The following is a 16,963-nucleotide window of genomic DNA, read 5'->3' as shown; positions in this document are numbered from 1 at the left end:
TGCACCAGGCATGCAGCCTCCTTGATATTCTCTCTCTCTCTCTGCCCTCTGTCCCTCCCCCATAACACATGCACTCTCTCTCAAAAAAAAAAAAAAAAAAAAAAAGAATGAAAATAAAGGAATAAATAAAAGCATTTTGTTAATGTGTATAAAGGAAGGCACTTTTATGTTAAAAATATATATTCACATATACACTGTATACTTTTGTGGACCTTTGTACAACACTAACCAGTACTGGGTAGATACATGTACAATGCCTGTAGAAGCTCCTAGGGGCAAAAAGCAGAACTATTCTCTATGAGTATTTACATTCTCCACACATAAGAATGAAGTTCAAATTAATGTTAACTATAATAACAAAAGTGAATGTTAATATTAACTCAGGACCCATTATGAGTCTGACCCTGGATTAGATGTTTCAGTTTTTACCCTCATGATAATCTATGTGAAAAGAACTATTATTATTTTAGTTTTACTGATGAGAAAACAGAGGCTAAAGTTTAAGAATTTAAGGTCACAGAACCAATGAATGGTTGGAACCGAGGCTGGAGAGTTCAAGTTCTAATCACCAATGCATACATTCCTCCCAAAATCATATCGATAAGATTATATTTATAGGTTGTTCCCATACTGACAAAATGAGGCATGCTATATTTAAATTTCAAAAGCCCTAGTATTTAAGCTAAAAGATGACAGAACCCTTCTTGGGTATTCATGTTCTAAATTGTCAAATCTGTCTTAGATCAGAAGCAAAAACAAAGACACCAATCACAATTCTTGATCATTCTGTCCTTTAAGCTTTTCTAACAAGACATACAGATAGAGAATACCTCTACCTAAATGCATAGTTCCTCGTGATTTCATGTGAGGAGACTCTGGGATAGGAAGGACAAGTTCAAATTCAGTTCAAGAAACAAGGACAAGAGCAAGTTCAGCACAAGGAACTGAAAGAAAGCCAGTGTAGCCGGAGTACATATACTCTCAATGTCACCTAGCAATGCTAGAGGAGAATTTAAGTAAAACGACCTAAGATGACAGAGTCTTTCAGCCAAGATTATATTGTAAGTGCATGCATTCAGTGACCCTCTCTTGTCACCACCCCAGGTCCAAAACAGCAAAAATATACAAAGTTACAGACATGTAGGGGCTTAGTGTGTATGTCTGTGTGATTTTAAAAAAATTAAATATCTCCATGGATCAACACAAAATAGAAATGCAAAAGAAATTGCAGACAGAAGTATCTAGGAGTTCTGCTTCTGTGGGCTAATGGGGCCAAGAATGTCCATAGGAAAAGTCTGGGACCTGAGTTAGGCTCACAGCTGGAAATAAGCAAATGTGGAAGGGGGAGCTCCATACCACAGTGAAAGGGGGCTTTAAAACTTGCCTTATCGGGGCTCCTGGGTGGCTCAGTGGGTTAAAGCCTCTGCCTTCGGCTCAGGTCATGATCCCAGAGTCCTGGGATTGAGCTCCGCATCGGGCTCTCTGCTTCCTCCTCTCTCTCTGCCTGCCTCTCTGCCTACTTGTGATCTCTGTCTGTCCCATAAATAAATGGGGTCTTTAAAAACAAAAACAAAAACAAAAAAAATCTTGCCTTTTCCAGGGAGATGGCAGAAGGCAGACACAGCCTTACAATCAGACTTGGGCCAAGTATGCTGGCCTGGTAGTGGATCTTGGACATTCTATCACTGACATGGAACAGAAGCCTCCAGCTGCAAATATAACCCTTGGCTCTGGTTGGGGTCCTCGGAGGCAAGAAGCAGGTAATAGCAAATCCCTAGGTAGGGCAGGGCGGGTGCTAGGAAAGAACATGGGGAAACAAACTCAAGATGACCCTCTAAAGCATAATTCTAAAGCACAGGAGAAAACCCAGCATTAGGACGGTCCAACACGGTCACCATCAGGCTTACCCACCCCCTCCTCACCACGAAATGAAAAGAACAGCCTCATAGTGGCTTTAAACTGAAGCTTTAAAAAACAAGTAGGTTGTTGCACAGATCATCTTTATCAGCTAGAATTCAACATTCCTCACATTAAATTTCTTATTATATAAATCTTGAAGTTGTAAGTGTTGAACTCATACTTTCCAGTGAAGTGACTAGAAACACAGTGTTACTATCTTTAGCATCTGTGAGATCATGGGATACGTCTCTGCTCCCTCAGAGCCATGAAGGTCGAACTTCCAAGGTGCCTGTACCTTTAGAGAATGAAAGACGACCTTGGGACAGCTTGTGATGTTGGAACAGACATAGCTTGTCGAGGTGAACGACACGGATGGAGGAGCTAAGCCACTCCTGTGACAGAACACCTCCCTCTGACAGAAGGATGGGAAAGTGGGCAGAATAAGAAAATGGTCCCTGAAATTAAACATGCCCTGTAGAACTAGATTCAGTCTAGAGTTGGAATAAACTTACTAAATTATCCACCTGCCCTGCCTAGAAGCGTTTATGTATATAAAGCAATGTTACACATACTGTAAAGTGGGAGATCCTAAATATAGAAGATGACCATTTGATGAATGAAGAGCTGAATGGCCATCCATTCTAAGCAGGAAAAAATTGAGGCTTTCTGCACATTCCTCTCCATCTTTAGGACAAGCTCAGAAGAAGCTGTGCGAAAACCAAGTTCATCAATTCAAGTAACAACACCTAAAGAAAATTCAAGTAACAACACCTAAAGAAAATTCCTGTAGTATTCAGTTATAGAAGGTCACTGCACAGCTCTGATTCCTATACTTGTTATAAGCACCAGCCATTTAAATGAATCCTGTTCCTTCTCTTTATCCAAGAAGGACATAGCAATAAATGTGACTAGGTACAAAGGGTGAGGGAAAGATCCCACATTCAGGCTCTAATCCCCATCAGACTCTCGGCTCAGGGAGAGAAGCACCCCATGGAAAGCTGAATGAGCTATCTCACCCTTCTGAAGCCAGAACTCCAAAGGGGCCACGATGCATTAACCAAGGACTAGTTTTAGTCGTTTTTTTAAAACCCCAGACAGAAGTGATTACAGTGCTAAAAAAATCTTTTGTCTTCCTAACCCCTCACAGGAGATCTTGGAGAGCTCCCAAAATGTCCAGCCTGGGGCAAAATCTGACCTGTCTAGAATCGTAGATTCTAATGACACGAAGCAGCACTGGGAAGTGGCCAGCTCCCTGTCCCAGCCAGTGCTCAGATGGAGAGACCTGTGATGATGCGTCAGAATGTGCAGGCATGCCTGAGGTGGGAGGCTGCCGGATTGTTGCTTCTAAATCTGGAACCAAGGACTCTGGGCCAATTCTTAGGCCAGAGCTTCCCATGGAGGAAAGGCAATGCCAGCACAGCCAGCAAATGCTGAAAAGGCTCAGAGACCACTGTGTCGTGAACCCACAGCTTCCTGACAGCCCACTCTCTACTTCACCGAAGGTGGTACGATTATAATGATTAACGTGCATTTACTGCCACTGACCTAAAGCCAGTGAATTCTGCCAACAGAGAGTTCTTGGAAAGAAAACGAAGAAATAACATATAATTACGACTGGCACTCAGGCACTCCATATTCAGCTCTTTGTTTCACTTCTTTCTTCTTCCTACTGAATTCCTTTGACCACTTCTCTGTGGCTTTAATTCCCTCTCCCAGGGAGACTCAGAGTCACCCACATGGCAATCTGTGGTGAAGGGGAATGTAGAGGAAGGCAGGAAAATATTAAACGTACTGGAACAGTGACTGGTTTTTTGTCTTTATTAGTATGGTACAAAGGAAAGTGTGGGCTCTGGAGTCAGACTGAGTTTTGACTTCTTGTTCTGCCACTTGCTAGCTGTGTATCCTTGGGCCAATAACTCAGGTGGTCTGACTCAGCTTCCTCGGGGAGAAAATAGGGATATGCATATCTGTGTTGGAGGAGAGTTGCAAGGATTGGAAAAAAATAATGCAAAGAGCCAACTATAGATCCTTCCCATCAGGTAAGCATTCAAGCTGCCTTATTAAAAGCACCTAAAGTTTACTCTTCTCATGTAATTAAGGTATGACTGAAAGCAAACGCTCTTCCACTGAGAAGTAGGGGTTCCCCAGTAAATGCACACATCTTAATTGGCCAATTTCTTGGTATAAATTTGCATCTTAAAATTTGCATTGGTTAAACTTTACCTGTCGACTTCCCTGCTTGGAGGAGCAGCTACTTGTGCTCCTTGAAGGTGAGACCAGTTTTTGGGACACCCCAAGGTTCTTCTCGTCACTCATCATGAGCAGTGGGTCACTTGGCTTTGGTGTGGTCAAAATGCCATCCGAAGACAGTGGAGCCGAGAGTACAGAAGTCCCACGCAGGCAGGTGGTTCAGTTCTTATCAGTACGTTTTAAAAGCATTTTGGATGACCCAGAGGAAATCTCTAAAAGCAAAAGAAAAGGATTACAGAGAAGATCAGAGGCACCAGACACCATCTATAATTATCCCCCCATTGTCTACAGTACAGATCACAGGAGCCACTATGCTTAGTTGTATCAGGAGCTGTGAAGGAAAAGATGCTCTACACCCATCTCTTACTGGAAATTATGTATAATGGGTTTTTCATGTAGCTTTGCAATATGCCAAAATTAAGAACAGTAGTAAGAAAATTTTAATCCAGACACATACAAAATCAGAACTATAAAAAACCATCTCAACCACGATGAGATTTACCATTTCATACCTACTAAATGATAAGTCTAATTTTTTAAAAAAATGGAAATAACAAGTATGGGAAGGAACTGGAACCCTCAGGCATTGCTGGTACTACATTAAACGGTACGGCATAGTTAGAAAGAGTTCGGTAGTTTTTAAAAAAGTGAAGCAGAATTTTCGTCTGATCCAACTGAAAACAGGTGTTCAGACAAAAACTTGTACAAGAAGGTTCACAGTAACGCTACTAGCAGTAGCCAAAGGTAGAAACAACCCAATGTCCATCCACTGATAAGTGGAAAAACCAGGGGTGCCTGGGTGGCTCAGTGGATTGAGCCGCTGCCTTCGGCTCAGGTCATGATCTCAGGGTCCTGGGATTGAGTCCCGCATCGAGCTCTCTGCTCAGCAGGGAGCCTGCTTCCTCCCCTCTCTCTCTCTCTGCCTGCCTCTCTGCCTACTTGTGATCTCTCTCTGTTAAATAAATAAATAAAATCTTAAAAAAAAAAAAAAAAACACCACATATGATGTACACTGCGGTCTGAATGTTTGGGTCCTCCCGAAGTTCATGTGTTAAAAATCTTAAACTCAATGTGGTGGTGTTAGGAGGTGGGGCCTTTGGCAGGGACTTAGGTCCTGAGGACATAGCCCTTTATGAAAGCAATTAATTATAAAAAAAGATGACACAGAGCTCCTTAACCCCTTCTGCCATGTGAGGATACAGTAACTCCACGACTGGAAGAGAGCCCTCTGCCCATCATCCTCATTCTGAGCACCCAGCTTCCAACACTGGGAGGAATAAATTTCAGTTGCTTATAAGCCACCCATCTGTGGCATTTTGGTATAGCAGCCCAAATGGACTAGGACTGCATAGCCATGCAATGGAACATTGTTCAGGAATTAAAAGGAATGAAGTGAAGTGATACAAGACACAACATGGATAAATCTTGAAAACATTATGCTAAGTGAAAGCAGCCAGACAGAAAAGACCACATATGTATGTTTCTATTTATATGAAATAACCACAGTGGGCAAATCCATAGAGGCACAAGGCCAAGTAGTGGTTGCCAAGGGCTGGGGGAATTGGGAAATAGGGTATGGCTATGAGGCTTCCTTTTAGGGTGATTAATGTTCTGGAACTAGATAATGGTGGTTGTTGTACAACACTGTGAATGACTAAATGTCACGAAACTTAACAACAGAAAATGGCTAAACGATGATTTTATGTTATATGTATTTCACTATAATTTTAAAAAACACACACACAACTGTTTTTTGGAGGGATGGGGTGGAAGATTTGTTCTACCAAAGGTTTGGAGACATCTTTTTAAACATCATTACATAGTGTGACAAAACTATGAAGGAAAACAGAATTTCCCACATCGTCTATAGTATCCCAGTAACTGAAACAATAATCACCTTGGAGTGCCCACACTACCTACTGTCAAGTCCCATAGTAAGAGTTACCCATACACATGATCTCATTTAATTAACAGTCTGCTGGGAGGACTCTTACAGAGGAAACAACAGAGTCTCTGATAAGTTAGGTAACTTGCCCAACCACGCAGCTGGCAAGAGACAGCTTTCAGGCAAACGCCAGACCTTTCACCTTGGTGTTGGAAATGAGCACCCTTTAATAGCTGGGTGTGGTGCCCACCCAGCTACTGCCCAACTCTGGGACCCAGCAGAACTGAGGAACTGCCTAGAAAGATTCAGTAGGGGGCACATCGTAAGCCAGCTTCACGGAGGTCCTGCCCCATTCCTTCAACCACTGCCTTCATCCGCAGCCCTGAGTCAAGGGTGACTAACATGTTTGGTTTTGGCTTCAGAAGGCCAGCCTTTTATTTGACACACTAAGTTCAAACAAACTCTGTAAATTTCCCATGCATGTTAACAACAATTTTATATATATAATATATATATATAATAAATATATCACATAAATATATTTAATACATAATATATGATTGTATCATATATAATACATAAATATATAATTTTATATAAATATATTATATATAATAAATAGATTGAAGATATATATATATATCTTCAATCTATTTAGCTCTTAGTGTTCACATAATCTTAATTTTAAAAGAAGCATGTTATATAATTATAACATGATATAACCAGGACCCAGCTAGTTGGATATTATTTTAAACCTCTGGTTCATTAATAAGTATTCAATCTCCTATGCTTTTCATGGACATATAGTTCTTTAAAAATGAGTATGCTGATGAGCACTGGGTGTTGTAAGGAAGTGTTGAATCACTAGATTGTACACCTGAAACTAATATTACCTGGTATGTTAACTGGGATTTAAATAAAAACAAAAACAAAGGAGTATGCCAAAGCCATCAACTAAAATCAAGCCAATGAGAAGTATCATGTCAGAAAATAAAATTAAGGTAAGTGTATAGCCAGAGAACTCAATTCGTATGCTGCTTTCATAGAACCCCCCCCAAATCTCTGTATTCATACATATTGGATCCAACAATAACTAAGACTAAATAAAACCAAACCAACACCAGCCTCTTCACAAAGTTAGCTTGGCTTGTGGGGCATGACTAATTGGACCCGAAGTTAGAAGCCAATGCAGTCGAGTTCAAAGCTGCCAAGAAAGGTTGTACGGATATATTAATAGTTGGTTTAATAGCATGTTGGCTATTGCTGTTGAAGAAAGAGGGCAAAAAAAACCATGATGGGAACCCCAAACGATGAACTTCGTGTGGGGGCAGCCATTGCCATGACAACCGATTCCACAGCAGATCCGGAACGCCAGCAAAGGGTTTCTGTGTGTGTCTGCCAGCATTTTTGTCATGTTTTTAAAAGCCGAGGCTCTGACAGGGAGGGCTCAGGACAAGAGACACCACAAGGGGTGGTCTGTAACATGTGCAGAAGGGGCAGAATGGGATACTCGGGTAAGAGAGAGTCCCAGCAATTCTGAAACTGCCAAATTAGAAACACAATCACCCTGTCCCAGAGGCAACTGATACAAAGGGTCGTCTTTATGGCTTAGCTCCACCAAAGTTCACCTTGGAGGAAAGAGCTACCAGGGCCAGGGCTGGGAGCCGGCCAAACCCCATACTCATTTAAGTTGGTACTTTGAGGTAAGGCCTCTGCACTCACCACAAGCCTCTTTTTCTCCTCCAGGGAAAAGAGAGGGTGAGACTCCAGCCTCTCCCACATCCATCTCCCAGGGAGTCTGGGATTATCACCTAAGGAAATATATCTTATTTCATCCCCCAGAACCTTCGAGCCTAGCCTCATGAGAAATTCAGTTAAAATCACCAGTTAAAATTCAGTTCTTGGGGCACCTGGGTGGCTCAGTGGGTTAAGCCTCTGCCTTCGGCTCAGGTCATGATCTCAGCGTCCTGGGATCGAGCCCTGCATCCGGCTCTCTGCTCAGCGGGGAGCCTGCTTTCCCCTCTCTCTCTGCTTGCCTCTCTGCCTACTTGTAATCTCTATCAAATAAATGAATCAAATTTTTTAAAAAAAATTCAGTTCTTTACAGCATGAAGGGCAAAAGAGGTCAAAATCTGAGAAAAGGAAATACTTAAAACAGGGTAGAATAGAGCGTGAAGGCAACAGAGGCCTGAGACCAAGGTGTCCCAGGAATGAGGGTGTCCTGTGGAATAAGGCAGTTATTGTGTCAATCTTGGAGAACCTAAGGGCTGGCCTGCGGGTCCTCAGAGGGAAGACCCCGACAGGAGTCCCACGATAGAGGACCTTAACAAAGAGGAGCCACACGAAAGATTGGTGTCTCCTACTCCAACTAACTGACTTCGCAGTGCCGACCTAGTAAAATGGGGAAGACGGACCCCTTAGGGGTGATGGATAGTGGCCAGGAGAGAAGGCCCCTGCTTCAGGGGTACGGGGACCTGTGAAAGAGCTGCGGGGCCTTCTCCTCTTGCAGTGACCCTTCCATGGAAAACCTCTAACTCAAGGGGTTTGTATAAAATATAATAGTTTTCCTACTCACAAGTTGTGAATAACTTAAGGACAATCATTTATTCCCCCCCCTTTTTTTTTTTACTGAGCATAACTTCCATATAGTAAAGTGAACAAATCTTAAGCACACAGACAGCTTTATGAAATTTACATCTGCAAATACTGAAATAATCACCACCCAGATAAAAAAAATAGAACACCTGCAGCCTCCTCAGAAGGTTCTTCCACCACTTGGCCATTGATCTGACAGGTAGGGGGGCCAATCCTCCTGCTGAATGCTGTGGTACTTGCCCCAAGTAAACCTGTCAGGTAGTCTGGGGACTACCTGTCTGTGCCCTGGAAAGAGACAGCTGGGACTTCCCAAACTCACGGGAGCAGGTTGTAGGACGGCTCTTGTGCCTTCTGCCTGATACAAAAGTTTAATGCATGACAGAAGTCAGCGTGGGATCTGCTTTCATTTCAACGAACCAGCTGGTAGCCAAATCCAACAGGGATGAGAAGCTCAGTGCACTTAAGTTAATTGAAAAATGCCCTTCTTGGGGGTGCCTGGGTGGCTCAGTCATTAAGCGTGCCGACCTAGTAAAAGCCAAGGCTCTGACAGGGAGTGTCGGCCTTCATCTCAGGTCATGATCCCAGGGTCCTGGGATCGAGCCCCACATCAGGCTCCCTACTCAGTGGGGAGCCTGCTTCTCCCTCTCCTGCTCCCTATGCTTGTGCTCTCTCTCTGTCAAATAAATAAACAAAATCTTTTTAAAAATAAATAATTAATTAAAAATGTGCTTCTGCAATGAGCTAGGTCCTCTCTCATCATTGCTACTCACCTGGGAAGCTGGTGGGTCAGGAAATGGTGTTCCCACTACAAGTCCAATGCATGAGACGTGCAAGCGTGGAACATCCAGTAGGGAAAAGAGAACTCTGACTTCTACCAAGAATCGGGAAGAACAAATGATCAAGGCACTGCCAAGTTTTTTGGTCACAAAGGCTGATTTTAAGACTTATTCTGGCCATTTTCACTTTAAAAAGAACATAGAGTTTGGGCAAAGATGCAAAGGAGATACATAGACCAAGATGTATGTGACTCAGACCAAGATGTATGTGACTTCCTTGGCTATCCAAGGAAGCAACCCTGTGACTCAGACCTAAGTTTGCATTTAGTGCTTTCTAATTACAAACTCTATGCACACCTTGACATGCGTGAATACTTCCGTGGTCTTTAGGGGTTTTATGTAGGAAATGGGGCATCTTGAGGATTAAATGAAAAATGAGGACAAGGTGTCTGGGGTGGATAGAATAGACACTCAACAGATGTCAGTTCAGTTTCTTCCTCTCCTGGCTTCCTGGAAGTGGCACACACAGCACCAAGTAAGATCCCATACTCTCCTGGCAACCAAAAACAAATAAGGATTCTGCAGAATTTTAAAACATATTAACATTTCCCCAAATCTGTATCACAAATGTGAACAGATTTTTAAACCATCAAACCAGCATGCTTACTTTGAATAAGACACAAATGCAAAAAGATAAAAGTCACATTATTCGTCACCATTGGCTATCCAAGGAAGCAACTCAATATTAACTAGTTGGGTTTGAAACAATGACCTATAACACAGGTAGTTATTATTCTATTAGGCCTGGCGGTCTGTACACACACACGGTCATGTTTGGCCAAGAAACAAGGTTCTCCTTCTATCCTTGAAAACAATTTGCACGAAGACCAGATAGCATATAGTTCCAGTTAGTTTAAAATCTCCCAGTAAAATATATAGAAGAATTATGTCCCAAATTAACACCAAAAAAAATTCATAATGGAATATCCACTTTTGGTCTTCCAGTCTTCTTTGGTAAAAGAAAATTATTCAAATCCTGGATGTGCATCTTTTTAGAAATGATGCCTGCTGAAACTCCTTAATTTCCAAGATGTTACATGACCAACAGTACACCTCTGGTCATTTGGCTCTAAGATCCATAAATTGATCAGAGGTTTCTGGAAGGAAGTTTCTAGCCACAATGCCCTCAAATGGCTGATCTTGGACCTCTGTGTGTCATGCTGGTCAATCTGCTGTAACAACCTGGACGGCTGGCTTGATCCAGGGACGGTGCTGACTGTTCGTTGGGGGTGGTGAATCCCGAGACTCACAGCCAAACTCGTCTCCAAAGAAGTCTGTTCTAGACGGTGTTTCATTTAGGGTTGAAATCTGTCTCACTAGGAGGAGACTATTCCCAGACCTGCCCTCTGTTGTGACAGAGGGCAAGATTAACAATTTCCATCAGCTCCTGTACTGGAACTACTACTGCTCCCCATCCCACCCGGAAAACCTTTTCTTTTCCAGACCAGTCACATTTTCATCTGCTGTGTCTCATGTGACCCTAATGATCACAGCCACCCAACTCTGAACACACATTAATTTGTCTGTGCTTCCCCGCAGAGGGTGCCTAGACCTCAAGACCAGCTCCAGGTATGATCTGGCTAGAGCGGGAAGGACAGGCACACCAGCCTCCCTGGCCACGTACACGCCACAGCTACGACCACGACCTACACTTGCCTGAGCTCTAGGGACACCCACACCTCTTTCTAGCACACACCATCCCCACCATTCCCTAGGACTCCAATGCGGTAGGAGCTGTGGAGAAGCTGGGCTCTTCTCTCAGGAAAGGACTCCTTTCCTTCCTTTGGCTGAAATTCGGGACTTGCCTATTCTTTTTTATTACTGTATTTCCTCACATTAGTTTTGACCCCTGATTCCAGTCTGTCAGGACATTTCTGTGGACCAGTTGCCATTCAGTGGTCTCGGCCGGCTTTTTCTTTGTGGGAGCATTCGCAGACCGTCTAGGCATGTGTATATGTGCTGCCGAAGCGAGCACCTGTCTAGGCATGTGGATTCTGTCCTCACCTAACAGATGTTACCGGCAGATTTCCTAAGAAGAGCACCAAAGGTACTGAAATCCTCTCCATAGGCTGATGCTAATTTATCCCTTCATTGGCCTTTCTGGGTTCAAAGTTGCCAACCCACCCACAGTCAATCCCAACTGTATAGCCATGTCCAATTTCCCAAAGCGTCCAGATCCACCTTCTTCCCATCTCCAGGGTCTTTTTTAAAATGCGGATTTTGGAAGCTCCACTTTAGACGGATTGAATCAGAATATCTGGGGATGGGCCTAACATCCTGTACACGTGACACAGTCTCTATGGGATTTTGTGTGTGACGGAGCTGGTCGTTCTTAACCCTGCTTTTCTGACCCCAAGCAGATCCTCCTCTCTGTGTATCTGTGATATAACAAGTAGGTAGAAAGCCAAAGCTCTTTTATTATCCTAGGCCTGTGCTTTGCAAAAGGTGGTGCTCAGGCCAGCAGTGCCAACATCATCTTGTTAGAAACGTTTGCTAGAAACACAAGTTCTCAGAGCCTGCCAAAGCCCACAGAGCAGGGGCTGAGGGTGGGACCCAGAAATGTGTTTTTAGGAAGTTCTCCACAAGTTTAAGTATCACTGCCTGAGGTTAAGACTCTTCTCCCCATGGAATCTTGAGGCTTCTGGGATATATTTGTCAGAAATAGACCCTGAGCTCTCCTCTGAGGAAGATTCTGTCCTGCTGCCTAACGATGCCTTTAAGCCAGGCCTGGCAAATACCAAATCCATGTGCTTCTGGTCCCCACTCCCATGCTGAATCACCACGGCAACCTCCAGAAAACTAAAAGACATTAGTGGGACAGACAGATCCCACCCTACACAGGCCTGTGTGGACATGGTGGGGTCAGTGGAGGTCCAGGCATTCCCTTTTCCTGATCAGGGGCCTTCATTTCATGAGACATTAAGTGCAGTCTGATCAAGAGAGTTACCCTATCTGGATCTGTCCTTGATCCTCAACACAAACTGTCCTCCCTGGAAGCTCTCGCCAAGTATCATAAGCTTGAATGTTGCACTGTCCAGACTCTGGAGAGCGGTGGATCTCAACTCGGACTGCACATTAGATTTATATGGGGAGCTTTTAAAAATGCTGGGGACCAGGCCCTGCCCATGATCTAGTGTGTTGGACTTTGTGGTCGGGCCAGGCTTTGAACTTCCTGAGACCTCCACAGGTGACTCTGATGGGGATCCTGGGCTGAGGGGCATCAGTAATGATTTAAAAGGGTAACTTAAAAAAAAAAAAAAAAAGATTTGATTTATTTATTTGACAGAGAGAGAGAGAGAGCGAGCATAAGCAGAGAGAGCAACAGAGGGAGAGGGAGAAGCAGACTGCCTGCTGAGCAGGGAGCCCGATGCGGGGGTCAATCCCAGGACACTGGGATCATGACCTGAGTCAAAGGCAGATGCTTAATGACTGAGCCCCCCAGGCACCCCTATAAAGGTAACACAATGCATGCACATAGCTCAAGCTAGGTCATTAGATGGAGGAGCTGGCCCAATGGCACTGTTTTCACCTCTGATGAACCGCTTTGCCTGCACTGCCCTCTGGGTTGTGCCCTTTGCCTACAATGCAAGTGATCATACATACAAAAATAAACCACCAACTCACTTGATGATATTGGGAGGTTTTATAGAGCGGTATAATAATTAAAGTCACGAGGGGCGCCTGGTGGCTCAGCTGTTGGGCATCTGCCTTCGGCTTGGGTCGTGGTCCTAGGGTCCTGGGATCCAATCCCGCACTGGGCTCCCCACTCGACAGGAAGCCAGCTTCTCCCTCTCCCACTCCCCCTGCTTGTGTTCTCTCTCTCACGGTGTCTCTCTCTGTCAAATAAATAAAATCTTTTAAGAAAATAATAAAATAATTAAGGCCATGGGCTCTGGATTCAAACTGCCTGGGTCCAAAGCCAGCCTTACTAAGTGGCTTTCAGCAAATATTTAGCTTCTCTAGATCCTCTGTATTTCGTGTGACAAATGGAAATAATGAAAGGATCTCCCCCATAGGGGTTGTTGAGGTGATTAGATGGGTTAATGCATATAAAAGCCTACGTAAGGTGGACAGGGCCGTCATCACTTGATGAGCTAGCCAGTGTACGATGCTATGGTCACTCTGGTGTACAACATCACCATGGCTGCTCTGCTCTTGGAATCAGAAAAATAAAAAGGATATGTACAGGGGGGCCCAGATGCTCAGTGGGTTAAAGCCTCTGCCTTTGGCTCAGGTCACAATCCTAGAGTCCTGGGATCGAGCCCTGCATCAGGCTCTCTGCTCAGCCGGGAGTCTGCTTCCCCCTCTCTCTCTGCCTACCTCTCTGCCTACTTGTGATCTGTCAAATAAATAAATAAAAATCTTTTTTTTAAAAAAAGGATATGTGCAAATATCCACATTCTTACCACCCAGCATCAACAGGTTTCCATCGTGTTCACACAATATTCTATATCTACTATTTTTCTGGCTTTTAAAAACTTGAGTCAAATAAATAGGATCATACCATACATTTCTTCCTGCAGCTGGCTGATTCGCTCACAACTATTACACATACACTGTAGCTCATTCGTGCTCACAGTTTCGTGGTATGACGATGCCTTGTTTAACTTATTCTTCCTTTAGTTCGTCTCTGATTCTTTGCTTTTAAAAACAGAGCTGCAGGGTCTGCTCCTTGTAAGGCTGTGGCATCATCTTCTAAAATAAGTGGAATGACTCTATGCTACGGTAAGGCTTTGCTGGATAGTCCAAATTCCTCTTCAAAATGGCCACATCAACTTGGACAAGGATTTCTTTAAAGGACCTTGAAAATGAAATAGCCGGGTCTCAGGATCAGAGTGTCATTCCTAAATGACTGGCTTGTTCTCAGCTTTTGGACCAGGGAATTTATTTATTTTTTTAAAGACTTTATTTATTTATTTGACAGACAGAGATCACAAGTAGGCAGAGAGGTAGGCAGAGAGAGAGGAGGAAGCAGGCTCCCTGCTGTGCAGAAAGCCCGATGCGGGACTCAATCCCAGGAACCTCAGATCATGACCCGAGCCAAAGGCAGAGGCTTTACCCCCACTGAGCCACCCAGGCACCCCTTGACCGGGGAATTTATATATGAGACCATATCCCTCTTTGTTTGGGGTGCGCAGAGGGACAGAGAACCACCGTGGTGAAGATGAGCTTACCTTTACTGCCATTGTGCTCGAATTCTCTCAACTACCCACCTATTGGCCTGGATTGTGTGCATATTCTTGGGAACCACCTCAAATACTTTGTGAAATAAGACATTTCAATAAAAAATGCGTTTTTTTAGCTAGAAAGTTATGTGAACTGCTCTTGGCAAGATGTCCTGAGAGTGGGCAGTTTTCTCCTCAGCTCTCCGGGATGCCCCCATGCTGTCTCGTCGGGGAGCCCCAGCCTCAACCTGACCATCCAAATGCCTCTGAGATGCTGAGAACAAGTGAGAGTGGGAGGGACAGACAGACAAAGAGTTCACAGAATCAGAGAGTAGCCTATCAAAGGTACCTGTGGTGAAGAAAGGCAAAGGACAGGACAACTGGGGAAGATCCTAGTGGCCACAGCTGCTCACACTAGCCTTTCCGAGTGTACAGATGGACGGCTCCAAGCTGGCAGGCTTCCTAGGACGGAGCACTTGCATGCAAATATGGAGACGGAGGTAGAGGTAGTTTCCAAATGATGATTATTTTTCGTCCAAGTGATTATTGCGAAAATTCCATGTCATACACCTACATGAATCCTATCCTTCACCAGAAGAGAAGCTCTTGACTCAGACCTTAGTTTCACAAGGTTATCACAAGATGGCTATGTTAGCGGATACTTCAAACACACTTTGAGAAGTCTGACATCCTTCTCAAAAAACGGGAAAGGAGCATGCTCCCAGAAACCCTCTTGTCTGGCAATATCAGTGGGCCACCCTGATGCCCAGGGCTTTGCCCCCATGCAGAGCCCCTAGTCCTGGGCTCCACTCTTGGCACTTACCCCTCCCCCCATGTCCCCAATTGCAGACTTCCCTCAAGAGAGTGCCTTTTGCTGCTGGTGTGACTTCATCAGGCTGTGTCCTCCTCAGCAGTTCCATATTCTCACCATTCTCCCCACCATGGTTCCCAAGGTTGTAGATCTCAATTATCATTCCATCCTCGCTCTCTCAGGACAAGTTCCTGAGCTGCGGACGACCCGGTCGACTGGTAGAAATAAGGTCTACTCTATCAGTGATCTTCCTAATTCTTGATTCATTTTTTTACGATCTGGTAACCTAACCACCACAAGGGCAAACTAGAATAATCCAGCCTGTTTTAGGTAAACCCAAACGAACTCCTTTACTTTCTTGCATTCTTTTTTTTTAAGATTTTGTTTATTTGAGAGAGAGAGACAGAGAGAGACAGCATGAGAGGGGAGAAAGTCAGAGGGAGAAGCAGACTCCCGGTGGAGCTGGGAGCCCGATGTGGGACTCAATACCGGGACTCCAGGACCCTGACCTGAGCCAAAGGCGGTTGCCCAACCAACTGAGCCACCCAGGCACCCAAACCAACTCCTTTTCTAATTGTAAACTGTTCACCTGATTCGTAATACTACGTGAAAGAATTCTGCAATGGATGGACAGAACTGATCAGCGTGCATTTGGGACTCTTAGCCCTGGGTGCTTGTGGGAATGTCCCAAGGGGTGGTGGAAGGTCCTTACAGCCCTTCCATCAGAAATTTAGGGGTAGGACGTGGGCAGCAACAGTTTAGTAAAAGCTCTCCAGTATGATTCCAATGTGCAGCCAGGACTGAGAAGCCCTGTTCTAGAGTTTTCAGAAATTTCCTTTCTCTTTCTATAATAATCTTGACAGCATCTACCCACTGGGAACCCACCACATCCTCTTTCATACAGCACAGCTTGCTCTCAGAGGCTCTGTGAAGACTGGAGGAACTCAGTCCCCTGGTGTGTTTTGGTCTGAACGGACACCCCGAACTCATCTCCCAGAGCGAGGTACATGTTTCCTACTCCCTTCCCCTGTCTTGGGTTTCAATTTCCTCTTGTGTGTATTCAAGTCTTTTCAGCTGGTGCTTCCCCTTTAGAAAATAGATTAAGAGGGGGAAGAAAAAGTGCAATTGGAATAATTCTTCTCACTCCTGATGTTTTGTTAAGAGAAAGTTTCCACACCAGAACCTTACTTTCATTTGTTCACCTTGCTCTGGATATATGTTTGAAAAGCTGTTTTGAAGCTTTCCAGTATTTTTTTTGAAAGCCTCAGCTCATTCCTGACGTGAGTTATGCAGACTTTATTCCAGCACGTGTGACACTCTTAGTTCGTTCCTCTTCCATGGGTGGCATGCTGGCTCCTCTTCTTATCTCCCAGGCACACAGGCATTTTATTAAAGTTTTGTCCTTCATCTGCTTTTTTCTCGGAACTTTAGCTTTTTGTCATCTTACCCATGCCCCTGATTTCAGTAAAGCAGCTGTCTACCCATTTTGCGATCTTCACCCTAATCTAGACCACAGCCTGGA

General features: G+C 44.2%; 1 protein-coding gene across 5 annotated transcripts in view; it reads right to left on the bottom strand.

Moving 5' to 3' along the window:
- The window catches only part of OSBPL3 (oxysterol binding protein like 3), a 176,261-nt gene that overhangs the window by 85,686 nt on the left and 73,612 nt on the right, over positions 1-16,963 (bottom strand). For 4 of the 5 annotated variants that reach the window (XM_059396712.1, XM_059396713.1, XM_059396714.1 and 1 more), the window contains exon 2: positions 4,123-4,361. In XM_059396712.1, coding sequence (XP_059252695.1) covers positions 4,123-4,218 — 96 coding nt within the window. In that variant the 5' untranslated portion in view covers positions 4,219-4,361. Of the gene's footprint in view, positions 1-4,122; positions 4,362-16,963 lie in introns of those variants that run through there. The other variant, XM_059396715.1, reaches the window with a different exon arrangement.

Source organism: Mustela nigripes, chromosome 4 (assembly GCF_022355385.1).
Source record: "Mustela nigripes isolate SB6536 chromosome 4, MUSNIG.SB6536, whole genome shotgun sequence".
Classification (NCBI taxonomy): domain Eukaryota; kingdom Metazoa; phylum Chordata; class Mammalia; order Carnivora; family Mustelidae; genus Mustela; species Mustela nigripes.
Note: the sequence above shows the minus strand (reverse complement) of the source record. Positions and strands in the feature narration are given on the sequence as shown.